We start from the raw sequence: 23750 nt of genomic DNA on the forward strand, positions 1-23750 counted from the left end.
TGCAAGGGAACCGCGCATCTAGAGCGCCGAGCGAGCGCTGGGTTGCCGTGACAACCCGCGCTGCAGCCCGGCAGCTCGACGGCACACGACACGCAGAGGAGCGAGAGGTTTGCTCTCGCTGATCTCCACGGTCTTCCCAGAGTGTCGGGCAGACCCGCGGCTGTGCTTTTACACACAAGCGGCAGCTGGCCAACAACAGAGGGGACTCAAGCTTCCCGGAGAAAGAAGAGTCACGACCGGCGTGTCGACGTGATCATGTTCTCATATGAAAACATGAAACACCCACGAACATCATTTCAACACGCGCCCAGACATGTGAAACAGTGATCGTGGCCGTCAGTGAGGACAGGAACGACCGCATCCAGAAACACAAGTAGGATGTCATCTTTAAAAAGACGCGAATCTACTTGTGTAAGCTCTTTCAGGGACTTTACTCTTTTAAAAGTGCTGAAGCACGCAGGGGAACGGCCGCCGCAACACAGACAGGGATTGTGTGCAGCCTGTCGTGTGCTCTCTCTCTCTCTTTGAAGGCGCTCACTCTTACCAGCCGTAAAAACGGCTTTTCAGCGCTCAAAAGCGCACCGTACCGGCCGTGAGAACAGCCTTCCGACGCTGTCAAAACAGCTATTTGCTCAAAAACGGCAAACGAAACAAAAACAGAAAAAGAGAGGACTTCAACCCCGCTGCTGTGCTGTTCGCCTGCACTCGGAAAAAAAGAGAAGTTCAACCAAAAAGCTTGACTCGTCTTCTAGCAGACACTCGCTTGCAGAGAACAGGAACAAACACCGTTCGGCTCCGAAGCGAAAAGCTGAAGATGCAACGCACCTGCTGCTCATTATATACCCGCGCTGCGAGGCGAGCAGCTGATGCATATGATTGCATGCCAATGTGCATTGGCTCGTTTTAGTTACACTCGAAGTAGATTGGCCTCTCTAGCGAGATTCCTATTCGTCGGTCTGTCCGACGTACGTCGAACGTGACCGACTGAATGGGAACTATGGTTCAATGCAAAACTATTGACTATATTCTGTATAACATATTTATATTTGACTTTTATTGCAAAATATTCAGGTATATTTACACATATATTAGTTTTTTGAGACTCTAGGGACCTTATTGCATTTATTGTTCTTCCACAGGTATTTGGCTATTAAATACATTTGTTTAAAAGTTGAAATCATACTGAATTAATACAGAAGCACATATCATTCCTTAATCTCAAAGCTCATGACAGATCTGTCTTAAAAGGTTTACACATTATTGCTAAGAATTGCTAAATTTCTCTGAAGAAAATGAATGTGATTTTCAGGCTATGGTAGGTAAATCAGGCAGAAGTTAGCGAAGTGCCTTACGGCACCTTTAAGAGCAGCCCTTAGATCTTTAATTGGAATGGAAGTACACTTGGCATTTATGTATTAAACGTTTACATGTGCATTATAAGAAAGTCTTTGACACATATTGAGGTGATCGCAGGGCACTACTGTAGGAAAATAAATGCCCAAGAAAAAGATCAGAAAAAAACGGACACCCGCTTTGATCAGACAGAATAACTTTGGAGACTGATATCAACAATCAGAAGAGATGACATTTGAAGACCACATCAAAAAGAAGGACATGACAGGTGATCAAAAAGCCCAATCCACAAGTGAAAAAGCTCTGCTCTCTCTCTCTCTCTCTCTCTCTCTCTCTTACACACACACGCACACACGCACACACACACACACACACACACACACACACACACACAACACATCACTTGCAAATGCATTGACCTTACCCAATGTCCCTTTTAAGAAAAGTCTGTTCACTCGGCTGCCATATTTGCAATGCCTCCTGGCAGCTATTTCTGGCATCCAAGACCAGGTTCTATCTAACTAAATGGGGGATCCTGAAATCTCAAAAACTGCTTGCCGCACTCAAATCAGCAACAAAATCTGACATGAACTGTCCCATAAACATTGTTTCTTATGCTCAAATAGTATCGAAAAGTGTATTTTTCAGGCTAGACCCGCCATTGCGCATGTTGCATGTATTATACCAATCAATTAATCAATCAATGCACATGTGTGTAGACATAATTATATTTTCTATCTGCCCTAAACTAATAATTACAGACAAAACTAAAAAAAATATACTGTTCTGCTCTTGTATCTAGGTTACTTGTTACTAAGTGTCTCAGACATAATTTATTCATCAAAAGTGGCTTGTTTTTTTGTAGAGTGTGTGTGTAATGTGCATCAGTTGATTGTTGAACGGACTATGGATGTACCAGCTGAGGCTGAGACTAAGATCAAGCAGACCTTTTAATTATAAAATGTTTTTCTCAACACAGTTCCTATAATGAAACTACTGAAGCACTTAATATTAAGTAACAGTATTAAGCCTTATTAATGTTATACTTCACTAGCCTAAAGAATGTGCAGTCACAAGTCTGATTCAAGGTGCTAACTTTGTTCTTGCCAATGTATTGCTATTTATAAGATGATAGTTTGGTATGGCAATCCCTAATATTTTATATGAAAAGATTTAATGTATTGATGTTGCATCAAGGAGATATTTTTATTTAGAAGAGTCTTATATTACTGACCACATTTAGCTCTGGTTAGCATGTCATTCAGTTGTGTTAGACTATTTGCATATATACATTATATATATATATATATATATATATATATATAGAGAGAGAGAGAGAGAGAGAGAGAGAGAGAGAGAGTCAAAAATATGGTCATTGCTGCACCTGAAGTGAAGTCATCCGTGAACTCACCTAATGTGATTTTGGCCAGTAAATGAACTCAGAGGGATGTCAGAAAGTGAGGCTGTGTGAACACAAACTCACTGTGGCTTAGGAGGAACAAGAGAGCGGGGAGGGAGGAAACATGGGACATGGTTTGACCTTTCTTTGCTTTTTATGGGAAATAGCTCTGAGCATACCATCACTTAATCCCCTGTCAGCTCTATAGAAATAGATATTCCACCTCTGAAAGGAATCTTCACTGGCATTCTGATGAGCATTGTACACTCTGGGGTGTTTAATGAGAACATGCAATACAGCATTTGTTTTTATTTGTTTTTTGTTTGTTTGTTTGTTTTTTTCCCATCATCATTTGGCTAGCGTTAGAGTTTATGATCACACGCTTATTCAAGTGCTTTTAAACCATTAGAGTGCGATAAGATGCAAAAGAGAACGCAATGCAGTACTGGTGCAGTGTCTGTGAAGCGGCTCTCTGTGCGCACAAACTCACACATGAGTTCTCTTTTGTATCTTATCACGCTTGAACAGACAAAAACACAAAATTATGTCAAAGAATAGTCACTTGCGCGTGCTACAAGGAGAATGACAACACGAGGCGCCATTTTTTAAATAAAGTTGAAACACAATTCCATTTTTTCTTGTGATAAACAGCCACATGCCGAGAAGCAAGAACAATATCTGCTGTATGTCATCCATTGTTGTTTACTGTGTCACATTCTTCTTCACGCGAGAATTACATTGATCGCTACCTCTCGGCATACACCATGTCTATCAAGTAAGGGTACTGTTGGTGGTGGAAACGCAAGCCGGATCAGAGTTTACCATTCTGAATCGTACTGCACTGTACTGTCCTGTACTGCTCGGTGGAAACGAGTCATTAGACAACTCTGAATTCTGATTTTCTCCCACCTCCTACTTGGAAATAACATCCTTAGCGGACACAAATCAAAATCGGGCACATCTGAGTGCGTGTGTGTGGTGGGGCCATTAAAAATTTGGCAGGCCTGCCTGGGTCAGTAGAAAAAGTCCTTAGCGTTGAACCCTGCTATATTAAAGACACAGCTAATTGTTTTATGTTCCCTTAAATTAAAAGGTATAATATTTTTTAAAGCCTATTAAATGATGGCTCTCAATTATACTTCAGTGATGAATGGCTTCAATTAGTGGCAAAAATTTAGAAAAAATCTATTTAAGGGGCCATTTACACAGCACCATTTTCAACTAAAAATGGAAAACTTTTTATGTGTTTTGTCCAATTATTTACATGACAACGGCATTTCGGGGGCCTGAAAATGCTTCTCTATGTGTAAACTACAAAAACACACATTTGTGAAAACGGTGATGTCATGCACATGCATATTACGGTGTTCAGTCACATAGTGAATCTTTACAAAGTGACACTGGCCTGGGATGCATAATACAGAAAAACTTTTTTTTCCGTTTTTAGTACATTGTTGTTGTGTAAATGGAACCCTAATAGAGACATTAGTGTCAGTTTTACTATCAGTGATACTGGCCTTCATTCATAGTACTAGAAAATTTTAAGCTACATTTGAGCCACATTTGAGCTGCATTTTAAGCCACATTTGAAAATGCATTAATGTCTTTGCATTATAATCAAAAAAAGTGTCCTTGATTTTTCTTTCTAAAGAAGAAAGCAAAAACACTTTTATAAATAGGTACAGTAAGTCCAATATCCACATAATTTATGACACATAAGCTCATTGCATCCAGATGTTTTACTTTTTTTGTCATAGTTTTCATTACTGTCGATATTCTCATTACGGTTATACAATTTATTTCATTTTTTAATGTTTTTTTTTTTTTTTAAATCATCATAAATGAAAGGCAATACGCAGTAATGAGAATGAGAGTTTGGTGCTAATGTGTTTAATTGTCATAAAAATCATGGGACTTAAAAATTGGTTTTATTTGCTTTAAACACAATATCATTCCAATTAGTTTCTTTTGATTTTTGGGTGAAATTTGACCAGGATAACTTCAAACTTTATCATTTGTTCAGTAATAAGGCAATGCATCTGGTGAGATCCTTCTGATATGCTGTCTTAGATTTGAATACCACATGCACCAGTCCACTATCACACGTACTATGTCTCATTTATTTTGTTTTTTGTATTCTTTCTCTTGCACGCTCTCGCTCTCATGCAGTAAGCCAAGGGGGGATGGCTGCGGACATTTGTCCAGATCCGGGGATTCCTGAGAATGGGAAAAGAATTGGCTCCAGCTTCCAGTAGGTCCACTCTTTGTTCTCTTATCTGCTGCGTTTATCCTTTTAACTGCATGACACAGCTTTAATCAGGACTGGGCCTGCTGTTTGACACGACTGTCTGAACTCCCATACCGATAGGCCATTACCACAAAGACCTTTGGTCACCACTACTAAGTGGGTTTCTAATGCCTTTAAAGACAAAAACCAAGGGCTGTTACATGTTCTGCATTTAATGGAATACCATGTGAGTGATTCTGAAAATAGAAGAGACAAGCGGTTTATAGACGTTTGACAGAAACCGCTTTCATCTAAGTAAAGAAGGGTGCGTCAGAGACATAGAGGGTCTGGGGCTGATGGTGTGACTCATATAGCTGGTCGTTCACTGACGGTCATTTAAACTTCTGCAGGGTCGGCGCCAGCATCCAGTTTTCCTGTGACGACAGCTACGTACTGCAGGGATCAAAGAGCATCACTTGCCAGAGAGTGACTGAAACCCTGGCGGCCTGGAGTGACCACAGGCCTATCTGTCGGAGTAAGTGCAAATATGGCTCTCTTTTCCCCTGCACTGACACTTTCTGTAGGGATGTTGTCAGATCCTGTTAAGTGAGATGTGTAGCACATGGCAGTGGGGAGTAAGACCACACAATTTGTAGGGACGGTTGTGCCTCAGGGATTTAACAAAGACCTCACTAGCACACGTGAATATGTCAAAGAACATGTCTGCTTTTGAATTATGTATTTAAGATATTTTATTGACGACTACAGCCCTGTTCCAAAACCTGGTGTGCTCCCTGCTCCTTACTCGACTATATAAAGGCATCATGGGAATGCTCCCAAAAAAAAAGCTGTTCCAAAAGGCAGTCAGCATAATAAGACATACAAATGGGCAGAATTTGTATATGCATTGTGACAATGTTAGTGCTGTTTGGGATCCAAGATGGCAGTCAAAGCATAGTGTTTTATTGATAATTAAAAATGTTTATAATTCATTAAATGCCAAAAAAATATATAATTAAAATAGTTAAAAATTATTATATTGTATTGCTATTGTATATAAAGAGTTTTGTGATCCTAACAACACACTCTGTAGAAATCGATTGAGTCAAATCCCACAAATTGCAAAACGGTCACTTATGAGGTTCTATTTCAGGATGCATCAATTAGAAGGCAATAAAGAGCAGAGCAGCTTATTAGGTTTTGGAACAGTGCTATTGTGTATAGATTACTGCAGCATGAGTTAGCATCCAGAAGCAGCTTTTAAATGACAGTTTTTCTTTCCATTTTCTGTTGTTGTTTTTTTTTTTTTTTTTTTTTTTAATTTCATCAGGAAGAATGCAGAGTGATGTTTGCTTTTTTTAGGCACTGTCACTGTCACAGGTTTAATTAAACTTCTGCTAGCTTTTGCAAAAATTACTTCTCATTATGCCGCCATAACCCTGGTAACATCAACAAGTGTTCATTCTATTCCAAGACCTATGTTTGATATTTACCTATTGTACTAAATCACATTTGTCTAACAGCTGTGTACTTCAAGGGGTACTTCACCACTAGCAAAATGGGCTTTCAGTAAAACTCGACTGCCTATATGGTAGAAAGGTGGAAAAAAAATTTAAATCAGCGCTACCTGACCAGAGAAAACAGAGAAAAAAGGCTTCTCTTTTGCCAAATAGGTAGGAAAACTTCAGCACCCATAATGCACTGGGCATTGTTGCCTTCCAAGGCCACTCACACCATTCTGCTGTGGATACGCTTGACGAGAGTCAAATAATGCATTGCCTTAGTAGGAAATACTTCTTTGCAAACTTTTAGTCACGATAATGAATCGTAATGACTGTACTCGGGTGCAGGAATTCAAAGAATAAATGTTGCGGAAGTGAGTTACTTTTGGTTTCCAGTGAAAGATCTAGCATGTAACACATTGTAGGCTGTGGCTAAAGGCTGTAAAAAATCATAAAATCATCTGAAAATAATCAGAAAATCCTCTGTGTTTGTAGTTCTAACTCGATTACCGTGAATGGATGGGAAAACTGAAAGAAACTGCTGTTGTTACAATCGCCTGAGCTGTTTTGTCTTATTGATTTCAGGCATTCAGGTAAAGTAGGGATACAGTAGGGCTGTGCCGATAAATGATATCATATCGAATCGCGATAAAATATATGTTGATAACGATGATAAGCTCTAGGCATTTTTACTCTATATGGATTAATATAAGAGCCAATCATACAGCAGAAATATGCGACAACAGCCAATCAGCGTGCAGCTTTAGGGTCATTCTTCAATTGGGGTGGAAAATGAGAGGCAGAAATTGTAAAAATGCTTGTTTGTTTTCTTTTAATAAAATGTATTGCTATACATTTAAAATTAGTTTAATATGCTATATCCAATAAATTGAAGCTTAATTATATTTTGATTTTTAAATAATTTTAATCAAACACTGGTGAAACAACCACTTATGTCTATGGTGTTACCAATATTTGAAGTCAAATTTTGGTTTGTTCTAAAATGAGCAGGGATATGCAACTTTGGGTAATAATTAATAAGTAAATAAATTACTTTAAGGACTCAGTTTCATTGATTATTTAAATTTAATTTTTTTAAAGAAATGTTTAATTGTTCATCTTGGCCCCTATTTTTGCCAAAGAAGTATTGTTTCTTATTCTTATTCTTATTCTTATTGCATGAAAGGTTTAACAATTAAAAGTGTATTGAGCAAAATAATGAAATTCATCATAAGTAGGATTACAAGAATTATTTACTCTGATAAAAGAACATTTAGAGAAAAACTGTATTAAAAATACACTGCCCTCCAAAAGTTTGGAAACGCCCTAGAAAAGTGGTGTTTTGGACAATATTGGCATGAATCCTTTTTAATTTGTGATAATTTTGCACTGATAAGGGACAACACAAACTACGAAAACATATTTTATTATATAAACAGTTTATACATAGAAAAAACTTAAATTTTCGATTAATCAAAATATCCACCATTAGCAGCTATCTGACTCTATACTTAATTGGCAATCAATTGTTGATGCTATTAAGGTGCGCTGACCCCAAAAACTTTTACAAACCTGGGCCAAGTTTAAATCAGTAACCAGGCATCACAGCTGGCAAAGGGGCATGTCTGACTTTGACATGTATATATTGCCATTATTATGTAATCAAAATATTATTATTGCTGGTCTTCAATGATAATGTCAAGTTACTGTAATGTATTTGCACCAAAAAATGTAAGGATTTATGCTGATATCATCCAAAATCACACTTTGTCAGGGGTGTTTCCAAACTTTTGGAGGGCAGTGTATATAATTAAAACAACCTGCAACCTGTTTCTCACTCCTTAAAGGGATAGTTCACCCAAAAATGAAAATTCTGTCATCATATTCCCCCTCACGTTGTTTTAAACCTGTATAAATTTATTTGTTCTGCTGTACACAAATAAACATATTTGGAAGAATGTTTGTAACCCGGCAGATCTCACCCCCCATTGACTACCATAGTAGGGGAAAAATACTATGGCAGTCTGTGGGGGGCAAGATCTGTTTGGTTACAAACATTTTTACAAATAGCTTCCTACAGCAGAACAAAGAAATTTGGTAGCACTTTAGTATAGGGAACACATATTAACTATGACTTTTCCCTCAATAAACTCCTAATTTACAGCTTATTATTAGTTAGTAATGTCGTTGTTAAATTTAGTTATATGGTAGGATTAAGAATATGGAATAAGGTCATGCAAAATAAGGCATTCACATGTGCTTAAATACTAACAAATAGCCAATAATCTAGTAATATGCATGATAATAAGCAACTAAAAGACCCTAAAATAAAGTGTTATCAGAAATTTATACATGTTTGGGACAACTTGTGGGTGAGTAAACGATGACAGAATTTTCATTTTTGGGTGAACAAAAAATGTTATCCCTTTAACAAAAAATAGTTTGCACAATGGATTGTGATGCAATCATAATGTGTGATCTGTTTATAATTTGGCGTAATCTGTTTAATAAAAAAATCCAGAAAATCTTCTGTGAATAAAACATGTATCCACAAACTTATTTAACTTATTAAACTTACTTTCCCCTGAGAGATCTCCTATTCTCAGTCTTTTTTTTGCACAGAATGTTTTTTTAAATAGGTCTGATGAGGTAGTCTACTCTGCATCTCTGCGCTGTCTATAAAGACAGTTAATCTTGCCATACCTGACAAGAGAGATACAATTATATGATTATGAATGTCCTATGTGTTTTATTAAAAATACAACATTTCTGGTTGTATATTGTCTGTGGAGTTACTATAGAGCAGGGCTCGTCAACTGGCGGCCCGCGGGCCAAATCTGGCCCGCCAATCATATTCTTCTGGTCCGCGGCACCGAAATCTCCCTCCTCCTCTTTTCCTGGAGGTGCGGCTAAATTTGGTTAGATATCGTGGCCGCAGTGGCGCATGCAGCTGTGTTTGTACCATGCACGCTCCTCCGACTGACCTGAGAAACGTTTCTCTGCGAATATTTCAGCAGTTATTATGTGTGTTCCGTATTTCTGTCAACAGAACCAGCCACACCAGTCATTCGTGAATTAATGATTCTTTCGTCTCGATTCTTTTCAGTGAATCGGCCAAACGCGCTTGCATAATGATCTGAAACGATTTGGATTCGTTCTGACCGCTCTGTAGATGTTTCTCGGTCAGTAACGACAAATACAGAATGAATAGCGCTGGGTTCAGGCGTTTCACTAGTTTACTTTGAACTACGCAGCATAGCCCAGTGGATAACGGAACGAAAGCTTAAAGGAGCCGCGCGTTTATTCCTGGTCACCATTATTAAACAGCGTTGCGACATATGGTGAGAAGTGTTTCAATACCAAACACATCACTCGTTTACAAACTACAAATCACTCAATGATTAAACTAGATTTAAATCGGATGAAACAGCCTCAACATTCCCAACAAGACTGATGAGGAAAACAGGAGAAACATGCCATGAATGAAGAAGACTTTTAAATCCCAAAATCATCACACTAACTCAAAAACTTTTACCATGAATAAACTGTAGTAAATTAGCATTGTCTATGGAAATGTGGAATATTATAATTAAAACTACGTTATAGCCATTTAAATTGCAATATATATTTATTAGTTGGGTAGGGGAATATATAATTAATTTCTTTGTGAAGGTGTGTAGTTTTTACCTGTGTGTTTATATATATATATTTTATATATATATATTTTTTTTTTTTTTTTTTTTTTTTTTTTAAATATAATTTATTTCTGTGAAGCAAAGCTGAATTTTCAGCATCATTACTCCAGTCTTCAGTGTCACATGATCCTTCAGCAATCATTCTAATATGATGATTTATTATCAATGTTGGAAACAGTTGTGCTGCTTAATATTATTTTATAACCTGTTATACTTTTTCAGGATTCTAAAAAACAAACAAACAAAAAAAAACTTTTATTTAAAATAGAAATCTTTTAACAATATACACTACCATTCAAAAGTTTGGGGAAAGTAATTTGTTTTCTTCTTTTTGAAAGAAATTAATACTTTTATTTAGCATGGATATGTTAAATTGATAAAAAGTGATAGTAAAGATTTATATTGTTAGAAAAGATTTATATTTTGAATAAATGCTGTTCTTTTTAACATTTTATTCATCAATTAATCCTGAAAAAAGTATCACAGGTTCCAAAAAAATAGTAAACAACACAACTGTTTTCAACCTTTATAATAACTGAGTATCAAATCATCATATTAAAATGATTGCTGAAGGATCATGTGACAGTGAAGACTGGAGTAATGATGCTGAAAATTCAGCTTTGCATCACAGAAATAAATGATATTTTAAAGTATACCATAATTTTAAATTGTAATAATATTTCACAATATTATTGTTTTTTCTGTATTTATTCAATCAAATGAAAGCATAAAACATTAATTTATTTGTAATCAAATTAAATTTACATAAACCCTTTCATTTTTTTTTTTTTTTACTGTGTTGGCGAACCAGTTTTCACCGCTTCACTTTGCTGTCACTGCAGCGGCTGGAGGCACCACTTGAACAGTGCTGTTTTACTTTGGTTTGGTCATACTAACAGAATTATTGTTTATCTATGATTTATATTGTGTTAGGGAACTGGGATTCACAGCTTCCTTCTCACTCTCACTGTGGAGGCTGGATGTGCCACTTATACTGCGTTATTCTACTTCAGTTGACCTTTATTAACTGAGTTAACATTATTATCTATGATCTATGTTGTGTTTAAGGAACCGGGATTTACTGAGTTGACTTTATCTGCCGCGGGCCACCAGTTGACGAGCTCTGGCCTAGTGCATCCGGTAACATAAGCTATGTAATATTAGTAGAGGTTTTTATTCTTGGAATCTCTTAATTATGATAATTCGGACATGACTTTAACACATCATGAGACCTGAGGAATGATGCAATTCAGACTTCTTCATAATAAAAGTAATGTTTTGATTTTTATTTTTTATTTTTGACATCCCAGAAACCTATCTCATGCAGCTAGATGTACGCGGTCATGCGGCTAGATGTACCCTTAAGATGAGACCTGGAGTGTGGCTGTTTTGAAAGGCATAGAGGACACAGGCCTCCAAATGACATTAATCAAAATGAAATAAGGCAGTGTGTCAGAGCGGCAGACGGAGGAGTAACCATGTTTGACAATTTCCTCGCACAATTCTCGCCAATCACTGATTGATCCAGACACTTTTTGTTTCAGCAGTGCCAAATAACCTTTTTAAAGACAAGCCTTAAATGCCTTCCTTTCCTTCTTACTGTTATATGTTAGGGGAGTGATGGTATAAAACAGGAAGTTAAAGACCCTTTAGCCTTGTAATTGTAATTTTTCTTTTTTCTTTTTACTGGTGGTCTTAAGAAGAATCTCAAGAGATATTTTGAGTTAATTATAGAGTACTTGTAAATAAAAGAGATGCTCAATATGATCACTTACTCCTACTTTGATAATTAAGGTGTACTTATAACATCAATTTGCAAGTATACAGACCGTGAAAGTGGTCATTGTACATGCCAGACACAACACGGCTATTCATGTTTTTAAAGCTCATCTTTAACCAGAGACACTATTTTATAGGTTCCTGTTCAAACGTGACTCCATCTACAGTACAGGTGCTGGTCATATAATTAGAATATAATCAAAAAGTTTATTTATTTCACTAATTCCATTCAAAAAGTGAAACTTGTATATTATATTCATTCATTACACACAGACTGATATATTTCAAATGTTTATTTCTTTTAATTTTGATGATTATAACTGACAACTAAGGAAAATCCCAAATTCAATATCTCAGAAAATTAGAATATTACTTAAGACCAATACAAAGAAAGGATTTTTAGAAATCTTGGCCAACTGAAAAGTATGAACATGAAAAGTATGAGAATGTAGCATGCAGCACTCAATACTTAGTTGGGGCTCCTTTTGCCTGAATTACTGCAGAAATGCGGTGTGGCATGGAGTCGATCAGCCTGTGGCACTGCTCAGGTGTTATGAGAGCACAGGTTGCTCTGATAGTGGCCTTCAGCTCTTCTGCATTGTTGGGTCTGGCATATCGCATCTTCCTCTTCACAATACCCCATAGATTTTCTATGAGGTTAAGGTCAGGCGAGTTTGCTGGCCAATTAAGAACAGGGATACCATGGTCCTTAAACCAGGTACTGGTAGCTTTGGCACTGTGTGCCAAGTCCTGTTGGAAAATTAAATCTGTATCTCCATAAAGTTGGTCAGCAGCAGGAAGCATGAAGTGCTCTAAAACTTCCTGGTATACGGCTGCGTTGACCTTGGACCTCAGAAAACACAGTGGACCAACACCAGCAGATGACATGGCACCCCAAACCATCACTGACTGTGGAAACTTTACACTGGACCTCAAGCAACGTGGATTGTGTGCCTCTCCTCTCTTCCTCCAGACTCTGGGATCCTGATTTCCGAAGGAAATGCAAAATTTACTTTCATCAGAGGATATAACTTTGGACCACTCAGCAGCAGTCCAGTCCTTTTTGTCTTTAGCCCAGGCGAGACGCTTCTGACGCTGTCTGTTGTTCAAGAGTGGCTTGACACAAGGAATGCGACAGCTGAAACCCATGTCTTGCATACGTCTGTGTGTAGTGGTTCTTGAAGCACTGACTCCAGCTGCAGTCCACTCTTTGTGAATCTCCCCCACATTTCTGAATGGGTTTTGTTTCACAATCCTCTCCAGGGTGCGGTTATCCCTATTGCTTGTACACTTTTTTTCTACCACATCTTTTCCTTCCCTTCGCCTCTCTATTAATGTGCTTGGACGCAGAGCTCTGTGAACAGCCAGCCTCTTTTGCAATGACCTTTTGTGTCTTGCCCTCCTTGTGCAAGGTGTCAATGGTCGTCTTTTGGACAACTGCCAAGTCAGCAGTCTTCCCCATGATTGTGTAGCCTACAGAACTAGACTGAGAGACCATTTAAAAGCCTTTGCAGGTGTTTTGAGTTAATTAGCTGATTAGTGAGACCAGGCGGGTCTCAATGGTTCAGGCGGCCTGGGCAGAGGCAGCAGGGCAGAAGGCTTGGACGGTGGCGGCAGGCAGAAGGCTTGGACGGTGGTGGCAGGGCAGAAGGCTTGGACGGTGGCGGCAAGGCAGACGGCCTGGGCGGTGGCAGCAGGACAGCCGTCCTGGGCGGCGGCAGCAGGGCAGACGGCCTGGGCGGCGGGGCAGGGCTGACCAAGGGTGCTCTGTGGCCGTATCAGGGAGAGCGGGCAGCCCGGTGATGGCCTCCGTGGCCGTATCAGGGAGAGCGGGCAGCTCGGTGACGGCCTCCGTGGCCGTATCAGGGAGAGCGGGCAGCTCGGTGACGGCCTCCGTGGCCGTATCAGGGAGAGCGGGCAGCTCGGTGACGGCCTCCGTGGCCATATCAGGGAGAGCGGGCAGCTCGGTGACGGCCTCCGTGGCCGTATCAGGGAGAGCAGGCAGCTCGGTGACGGCCTCCGTGGCCGTATCAGGGAGAGCGGGCAGCTCGGTGACGGCCTCCGTGGCCATATCAGGGAGAGGGGGTAGCTCTGGGACGGCAGCGGGCTCGGGCTGCTCCGGGACGGCAGCGGGCCCAGGCTCAGGCTGCTCTGGGACGGCAGGGCAAGGTGCTTCGTTGGCGCCGGCAGGGCAAGGCGCTTCGTTGGCTACTTCATCTGTAGGCACCAAAGTGGACTCACTGGCTGGAGCAGGCTCTGGAGTTTACTCACTGGCTGGAGCGGACTCACTGACTGGAGCGGACTCTGGAGTGGACTCACTGGCTGGAGCGGACTCACTGACTGGAGCGCGCTCTGGAGTGGACTCACTAGCTGGAGTGGACTCATTGACTGGAGCGGGATCTGGAGTGGACTCACTGGCTGGAGCGGGCTCACTGGCTGGAGCGGACTCTGGAGAGGCCTCTGGGCCTTGAAGGATGAAGGAAGCCTTCTTCCTCCTCCTCCTCCTTTTACCTGGGTGAAGCAGAGGCTCAGTGCCCACCTCCTCTGTGGCTTCTGGAACAGATTCACGGGCTGGAGCGTGCACACTGACTGGAGCGAACTCATTGGTTGGAGCGGGGTCTGGTTGACCTGGTGTGGCCCACTTACTCTGAAGTTCGAGATAGTGGACGAACCCCCAAAAGTCCAGGTCTCCCAGTCCATCCATCTCCCACAGAGGTAACGAGTTATCCAGGCAACCATTCAAAAGGTCCATTAAGGCAGCATCATTGTATCCCAGCCCTACTGCCAGGGTCCAAAACAATTGTACAAAGCCTCCTACCTCCACCCCCTGTTGTTTCAGGGTCGTCAAATTTTCAAGATGATCCATCCGCTCCTTTACAGTAGCCGGAGGAGTGATACGGATGCCCATCCTGCTGGATCTAGTATTGCTGGAGTTTTCTGTCACGGTAAATCACGGAAACAAACAGACAGATCCAGGTGCAGGGTAGTTTAATGGGTAATCCAAAATCGTGAGTCCAGAAACAGGCAAGGGTCAAAATCCAAAAGGCAGTCAAACAGAGAACAGGAAAACAAACAACGAAACTGGTAAACTGAACTGAAAACTCCAGGACAAAGGCAGAAACAAACAGGGTATAAATAGACAGACACTGATGAGGGAACACAAAACAGCTGGGTGCAATGACATGAGATAATGAGTCCGGGAAGTGCGTTATGGGTAATGAAGTTCACAAGTGGGGTGAGACATAGTTCAGATTGGAGTGCCCTCTAGTGGCAGACAAGGGCACTCCCAGTAATGATCATGACAATTAGAGTGTGTCACCAGGTGTCTTCAATGTTGAACCTTTTCACAATATTCTAATTTTCTGAGATACTGAATTTGGGATTTTCCTTAGTTGTCAGTTATAATCATCAAAATTAAAAGATATAAACAATAATCATCAAAATTAAAAGAAATAAACATTTGAAAAATATAAGTCTGTGTGTAATGAATGAATATAATATACAAGTTTCACCTTTTGAATGGAATTAGTGAAATAAATAAACTTTTTGATGATATTCTAATTACATGACCAGCACCTGTATGTGGATTTCAAACAGTGCGCTCTGCTAAAGGAAACCTTTAAGGAAATTGTTATATTTATGACAGGGTTTGCACAGCAGCACAGTACTGATATTCGTCAAACATTCTTTTAGGATTTTTTTTTCTCTCTTTTTTTTTTTTCAAAGCCCTGACTACTAAACCTCTACAGTTGATTCAGCCTGAGCCATTTAAGCCTGCATACAGAGACTCCCTTCATAATCTGTTTTGGAGATAATTTCATGCTTAGGTTTATCTATTTTTATTTTTGGGAAAACTTTACACTTAAAGATTTCCAAAATTGTTACTTTGCACATAGTTATGTTTTCCTTGCATATATTTAACCATTTGCAAAGCCGAATGGTTAAATATATGCAGCAATTTACTATACACAGAAGCAATAGCTAAAACCTTAACATAAAAAATCCCTAAACTTTAACAATGTTCTTTTGCTGCATTGCAAGCATTGCTATTTTTTTCAGGAAATACTAGATTGGTGGTTGTTGTTTCTGATACATAACTGTGTGTAGATGTGATGTGAACTCATTTTCACACAGTATTTTCTGCAGTCAAGAAGCCAGCAATTTCCCTGTTTGAGAATATCTGCTATGTAATCTCTGCACATCTCTACCTATCCAAATCTTCCTTAGTACCCTGTGGAGAAGCCAATGAAGCCACAGTAATGGAGCAGGGCTGCTCTTTTAAGCTGTCAAAGAAAATCCCTGACTAAACACAAGGGAGAAGCAGTTAATACCCTGGCACAGTATAGGGTTGGAAAAAATACCCTGAATTTGTCAATGATTGAGTTGAGTTATTCTGAGGCATGACCTTAAATAGATTAGCTCATGTCGTGAGAGCTGGATGTGTTCAAAGGAAGTGCTTTTAGTGTGGGGCGGGATGGAAATATCTATTCAAAAACCTAGTGAGCTGTGTACGTAGGAAGTATTTTAGGCATCATAGGTGCACTCTCGACTCAGACTGTTCTCAGACGTAGGCACAGCATTATAAGCTGCCTTCTAAGATACCATGTTGGCTAAATTTTAAGGCAGCCTTGTATGGAGAAGACAAGCCCATAATACTTTGTGAGAAGCTCAGTAAAAAAAAAAAAGGTTAAGCAAGAGAAATATCAGTTATATATATTGCATTCTAATCTATTCAATATGGGGGAAAAAACACTAACAAAAATGGTTTACTCTTATTATTTTATGCTTGTCAAACTGCTTTCTTAGTATAGCAAAATGCCTCTGCTGAAACCAATCGTTAGTTGAGACTGAATTTAACATTAGCATTTTGCTAAGCTAAAAACAGTACTCCTAATAGCACACATATTTTGAGAAAAATAGGCAATTTTTAAGTAGACTGCACTATTATTTTATCTATATTTTTGTAGCATTCGTTCATCCACCAGCTTGGATGATTTTTTGTTTTCTTTTTATTTTTTACTGATATCATCATTACCATTGCAGATATTGCCTTCTATGAACTATTCATGCCTTTCTTTTGCCTAAAAAGCTTCTCTGGGCATATGACAAAGCTGTAGTGATGACATTCTGGTTAAATTGCATTTATTTCTTATACTGATGAGTATATGTCTGTGACATGTTTTGTCATATAACTCATAGTGTGTTGAATTCCTTTCAATAGCAACTGCATTGACTACAAAAACATGCCAATTGTTAAAACTACGGCCCTGTTAACACCTGGTATTACACCTGGTTTTAATCCATCTCTTTTGTCCACTTTCAACCACTTCTGACCTGATTTCTTCGAAGGGGGTGGGTGGGGGCTTTGGGTGGGTAAATGTATGTTTTTTTTTTGTTTTTTTTTTTGTTTTTTTCAGATTTTACGATGTAATGGACAAAATAAGCTTGTGCAATTTATAGATGAACAGCCACAGATGATGGAAAAACATATGGAGAGCATCAGCTATCGTTTCTGCTCTGATAGCCACAAGACCACGCCGAACGCGGTGATTGCATGTTAGAAATCAGGACTGGTGAGAGAACATTGTAAGTTTTACATCTTTAAACCAAATTTGGGTCGTCAGCCAACAAAGTATAAATCCCGTCTATCTAGCGCACTTCCCATAATGTTTACGCATTAGGTCAGTAGGCGGTCTTTTGTGGCTGTTCGAACACATCCACATGAGCATCTACGCTATGAAAGCAATCCGGTCGAATGCATTTTTCGACTACCTCTGGAAGTGGTCAAAAGTGGACAAGCTCAAAACATTTTAGACCCCGTTTACACCTGTATTTATTTAGGGTCATCCACTTGTGTTCTACCAGAACGCATCTTAAAGGGCTAGTTCACCCAAAAATGAAAATTCTGTCATCATTTACTCACCCTCAAGTTGTTCCAAACCTGTACAAATTTCTTTCTTCTGCTGAACACAAAAGAAGATATTTTGAGGAATATGGGTAACCAAACAGTTTATGGACTCCACTGACTTCCATATGGGAAAAAAAAAAAAAAAAATGCTATGGAAGTCAGTGGGGCTTGTCAACTGTTTAGTTACTGACATTCTTCAAAATATCTTCTTTTGTGTTCAGCTGAAGAAAGAAATTCAGTAACACTTTATTTTAGGTTCTTTTAACTAGTTGCTTATTAGCTTGCATATTACTAGAATACTGACTGTTAATTAGTACTTAGTACTACATAACCTTATTGTACATTCTTAGTTCTACCCAATGCCTAAACTTAACAACTAACTTACTAACTATTAATAAGCAGTAAATTAGGAGTTTATTGAGGGAAAAGTCATAGTTAATAGTGAATATGTGTTCCCCATACCAAAGTATAACCAGAAATTCATACAGGTTTGGAACAACTTGAGGGTGAGTAAATGATGACAGAATTTTCTTTTTCTATCTTTTTTTTTTTTTTTTTTTTTTTGGTGAACTATCCCTTTAATGCGAGGTGTAAACAGGGCCTACATTCACTTTGTTGTACTGTTTACCCCTCTCAACAGCTAGGACCTGTGGCTCTAATCTGCGAGGCCCCAAAGGCATCATAACATCTCCAAATTATCCCGTCCAGTACGAGAATAACGCACACTGTGTGTGGGTCATAACAGCGGTGGATCCAGAAAAGGTACGTCTGTAATTTAAATCTAAATTGAAACCCAAGGCTGACTCCAAGTCATATGAGTATACAATTCCACAAAACACGCTTATGGTTCATTTTTAATCTGCCAAAACAAAACATGATATGCTTTTGAATAGCCTCCAAGACATAATTGAATGGGACCTTGCATAAATGTCAAAAATAATCTAATAAAAATAAGATAATTTGTGAGGACATTTGCATTGCAGTCCACAGTGTTTTCATAATTGTCAACCTCTTGCCCTGGTTGTCTCTCGCTATTACTGCATCTGCAGAATTGATTAGGTTCAGCCACACATCTTCAGCTCTGTGGCAAGAGTGACGGTTAATACACCCAGCATGACCTCAACGCACACCGCGAGAGTGACTCATGCTTTTGTTACTAAATCAAGAGTCAAAATAACATATTAGAGTAAACAGGAGCTCCCCATGTGTTGCATCTTTCTATGGCAGATTTTAATGTTAGAAATGTTTGTGTACAGTATGTGTGGTCTAATTGAGTTTACTTGCAGATCTTGAAATTACTGTAAAATGATGTAACATTATAACAATGTTTGCATTTTAGATATTTTGCTTTGTGCCTAGAGCTGGATGATACATCAAGTATTCACCATACTACGATTCAAAAGTTTGGGGATCGGTAACATTTTATTAATGTTTTTGAAAGAAGTCTCTTATGTTGAGTAGAAACAGTAATATTGTGAAATATTATTAAAATTTGAAATAACTTAAATTTTCAGCATCATTATTCCAGTCTTCAGTGTCACATTAACCTTCAGAAATCATTCTAATATGCTTTTTTGATACATTCAAGAAATACTCAAGAAATATTTCTAATTATTATCAATGTTGAAAACAGTTGTTCTGCTTAATATTTTTTTGTTAAAACCATTACACATTTTATTCAGGATTCAAAAGAGTAACATTTATTTTTTTATTTATTTTTTTTTTTTTTTGAGTGTGTGTGTGTGTGTGTGTGTGTGTGTGTGTATAAAAGTCTTTGATATTATATTACTTTTGATTAATTTAATGCATCATTGCAGAATAAAAGTATTTACTAAAACAAACTAACACAAAATCCTACTGACCCCAAACTTTTGAATGGTAGTGTATATTTGCATTATATGCATCACGTCTTTGATGTATCACATATCTGATGTAAACATCATAATCAAAAATGGCAACAGAGTTCTGTGAATGAGTAGAAAAGATTTTAGTAAAATTATTAAAATTTCTGATTCAAGGATTCATTTGCATTGCCCTACAGATATAGTAGCTATAGTAGAACAATGTAGTAAATAGAAAAAGCTGTTTTATTATGTATTTTTATATCTGAATGTATTTTATATATTCATATAAATTATTCCTTGTTCTTTTAGTATTAAAAAAAGTTCCTTGATTATTTTTATAATCAGCTTGGCAATAGTGTTTAGTTGAAATGTTTCTCAGATAAAGGGAACAAAATCATTGTTTTAGTCATTTTCAGAGCAAAAACATATTGTGAATTGTTTTTTTTGTTTTTTTGTTTTTTTTTGAGCCATAATTGTTTTGGAGCCTTAATTCCAACCCTAATGGTGGCACAATATTTTGAACACATAATGTATCTTGGTTTTTGGTAGTTTAACTGATTTTTAGAACATGCTGTCCCAAAGCAGCTAAATTTGTTAAACATTCAGATCCTACAGTGCTGTAGGAAAACAACAACAACAAAAAACATTGCATTTATAAAATCCATCCCTCTGGAACTGGATGTGTATAATTAGTCATACAGATGATAGACTACTGTAAAATCTTAGTGACATGCCAGTAAATTGAAAGTACCTGTTGGCCACCATCATAAACAGACTTGACTATCATATGCATAAATTCCCAGCCATGTCACAACCAGTATATTTTTACTCCTGGCCAAATGTTTTCGCTTTGATCTTATGATGAAAAAATGTGACTTTAATTTATCTCACATTGTGCAATTTTTTTCTTTCTGCTTTTGCTGAACAGAAAGGTTCTGTTCCAAAACCTAGTGAGATGACTATCTAGACTGCATTTTAAAGCATCATAAACAAGCTCCTGACGTGAAATTTCCTTCAAATGGTAGTTTCTTTTGCCCAAATTCTAGGGCAGCATCACCTGTATCCTTCATGTGATAGTCTATCCCAGAATGAATTGCAATGTATTATCTCAATATTTGTATGCAATGTATTTTTATGGTTTGTATGTACAAATATTCAGTTAGTCATTATTTTTCTTTAATGAACTGTGTGCAAATGTATTTACAACTTCACACAGGACTGGCAAGTGTATTCTGCCACTGTGTGTAAAGGTCTTTAAAAGTAAAAAAAAAAAAAAAGGGGGAGAAAGCTAAATAGCCCTGGCACTCTTATTAATTAAAAAGATTTGATTGTCACATGGCTACATACAAAACGTTAAGATAGCTCTCCTATGCTTTTCAGCATAAGCCTTCCTCAGGGAGAGTAATACACAAGCTTTCCACAGGTGAGATAAATATCAATCATTTAGTAAATCACATGATTATATATCAGCTGTCATGTGACTTATCACATAATAAATAGGTGGGCCAGTCCCAATACCCAAAATTGCAGTCATTGCACTTGACCTCTTGTCTACATGATGTATTTCTGGTGTTTAGCCCAAGTGTTCAACTCTGCAAGTGTGTGTAGGACTTTTGATTACCCGATAAGACACATGTACAACATAGTGTTGTAAAAATGCAATTTTTTTAAATCTTCTACATATCTGTTCTTTAGTCCATATTTAACAGACAACACAATCTGTGTTTATTCTGACACCTTCAGTAATGCTCAAAATCTTTTTTTTTTTTATGATAAAAACTCTCCGCATAGACACTTCCGGTTTTGCTTTAAGCTGGTGCAGAGTGCTGGAAAAAGCTGAAAAATATCTCTTATAGTTGTTTATATAATCTGTTATATCACTTAAAATACTACTAAGATATATAAATATATTTGAAAAGTAACATTTTAAACAATATTTCAATGAACACAAAAACAATTTACAAGTTTTATATAGTATCTGTTTAACCTATAAACTTTCTTCTAAATCCTTCCCTGTCCATGTAATGTTCCTTTTATTTATTTTTTTATCATTGTCTACTCGTATTATCTCTTCCTTGTTAAATGTACATTGTAAAGCGTCCTTGAGCCCTGGAAAGGCGCTATATAAATAAAACGTATTATTATTATTATTATTATTATTATTATTATTATTACATGAAAGTAAGGATAATAATATAACTTAGAGAACAACATTTTCAGTTTTACTCAAATTAGGATGATGCAAAAATGAGTACACCCCACTGAAAGTCTCTGGAGCAAAGCTAAATTTTAGACTACAAATTTCTAATTTAACAAGAATTCAACCACAGGTGAGTTTAATTATTCATTACACAGGTGTCCAGCAGACAGTTGACTATAAATGTGTGTAAACCCCTTCCCATTTCATGCTGTCAACAATGGCACCACATGGAAGAGAAATGTCCATTTCATTGCATTGCAACATTCATTTCTGCATTTCATTGATGGCATCATGAATTCACAGATGTACTGCTCTATACTGAAAGATAAGATGCTACTCTGTGCCCTTGGTCGTCTTGCACTTTTCCAACATGACAATGATCCTAAACACACATCTAAGGCCACTGTTGGATTTCTGAAGAAGAACAAGGTAAAAGTGATTCAGTGGCTCCTGATCTGAACCCAATCGAACACCTATGGGGAATTCTGAAGAGACAAGTTGAACATCACTCTCCATCCAGTCTCTAAAAGAGGTAATTCTTGAAGAATGGGTAAAGATAGATGTTGCAAAATGTCGCCAACTTGACATTTCATGCCTAGAAGACTTGGTGCTGTCATTAAAAATCATGGAGACCATACAAAGTACTGGATGTAGTAGTTTTTGTTGTGGGGTGTACTCATTTTTGCATCACCCTAATTTGAGTAAAACTGAAAATGTGTAATCTAAGTTATATTATTAACCTTACTATCATGTTATAAGTTAAACAGATATTATATTAAACTTAGTCTTGTCAACATTTTGGAAATTGTTTTTGTGTTCATTGAGATATTGTTTAAAATATTACTTTTCAATGGGGGTGTACTCATTTACGCTGAGCACTGTATAAATCACCCTGGTGGAAAGTGCACTGCAGCAGTAGTATAATTTTGGGCCTGAGATATAACATATTTGAACTAATATGATAGGCAGCAATAAATATTTTATCTAAAGCAATTCAAGGACAGGAACAAAGAATATGTTGTTTCATACATATGAATATGAGTTTCATACATTATGTCAACTTCAGTATGAAAGTTATATTTTCTAGTAAATGCCGTGGTGCGTTGAGACTTCTTGTCGGTAAATGGCCTCTTTTTTTTTTTTTTTTAGATGGACAATAAACATTATCTAGGTCAGATCACAATGACAAAATGCTATTGGTTTGTAAGCAAACTGATATATATTACTAAAACATTAAATGGCCTTAAATCTGAGTTTATCAGCATTCAGAACATGTTGTGGAACATGACCTTCTTGTCTCAGACCATATGCTATGACAGAGACAAAGATCAAGACTGCATTTTTATGACCTTTTGAGGTCTTAACATTCTGTTCTGAGCAGAGTTAAAAAAAAAAAAAAAACAAACCTTTTATATAATGTCTTTACATCCGATAGACACTCTACTATCCTAGATAGTAATATCCTACTATCAAGAGAGGCATACCTAAAGTGGTTTGCAAAGCGCCACGTCTTTATATATATATATATATATATATATATATATATATATATATATATATATATATATATATATATATATATATATATATATTTTAAGATTAATTTATGATTCTGGATAATTATTATTATTATTAGATTATTATTATTTTGTTTTTTGTTTTTTGTAATACAGATCACGGTTCTCCCATGATTCTGAAAACAAAACATTAGACAACGTTTTACTTCGAAACTTTTGCGAAACGTGCACGATGCAACATATTTTGCAAAAATGTTGACACGTTCTTCTAGGACTTAATGTCAATAAATAGCCTCCTTTTTGGCATGATTTCAACATGATTATTT

General features: G+C 37.6%; 1 protein-coding gene across 3 annotated transcripts in view; it reads left to right on the forward strand.

Annotated features, from left to right (window-relative positions):
• LOC125277427 (CUB and sushi domain-containing protein 1-like) overlaps positions 1–23750 on the forward strand; it is a 750178-nt gene that overhangs the window by 501088 nt on the left and 225340 nt on the right. For all 3 annotated transcript variants that reach the window (XM_048205771.1, XM_048205772.1, XM_048205773.1), the window contains 3 exons: positions 4922–5003; positions 5390–5514; positions 18504–18625. In XM_048205771.1, coding sequence (XP_048061728.1) covers positions 4922–5003; positions 5390–5514; positions 18504–18625 — 329 coding nt within the window. The remainder of the gene's footprint in view (positions 1–4921; positions 5004–5389; positions 5515–18503; positions 18626–23750) is intronic.

This window comes from Megalobrama amblycephala, linkage group LG10, assembly GCF_018812025.1.
Source record: "Megalobrama amblycephala isolate DHTTF-2021 linkage group LG10, ASM1881202v1, whole genome shotgun sequence".
Taxonomy (NCBI): Eukaryota; Metazoa; Chordata; class Actinopteri; order Cypriniformes; family Xenocyprididae; genus Megalobrama; species Megalobrama amblycephala.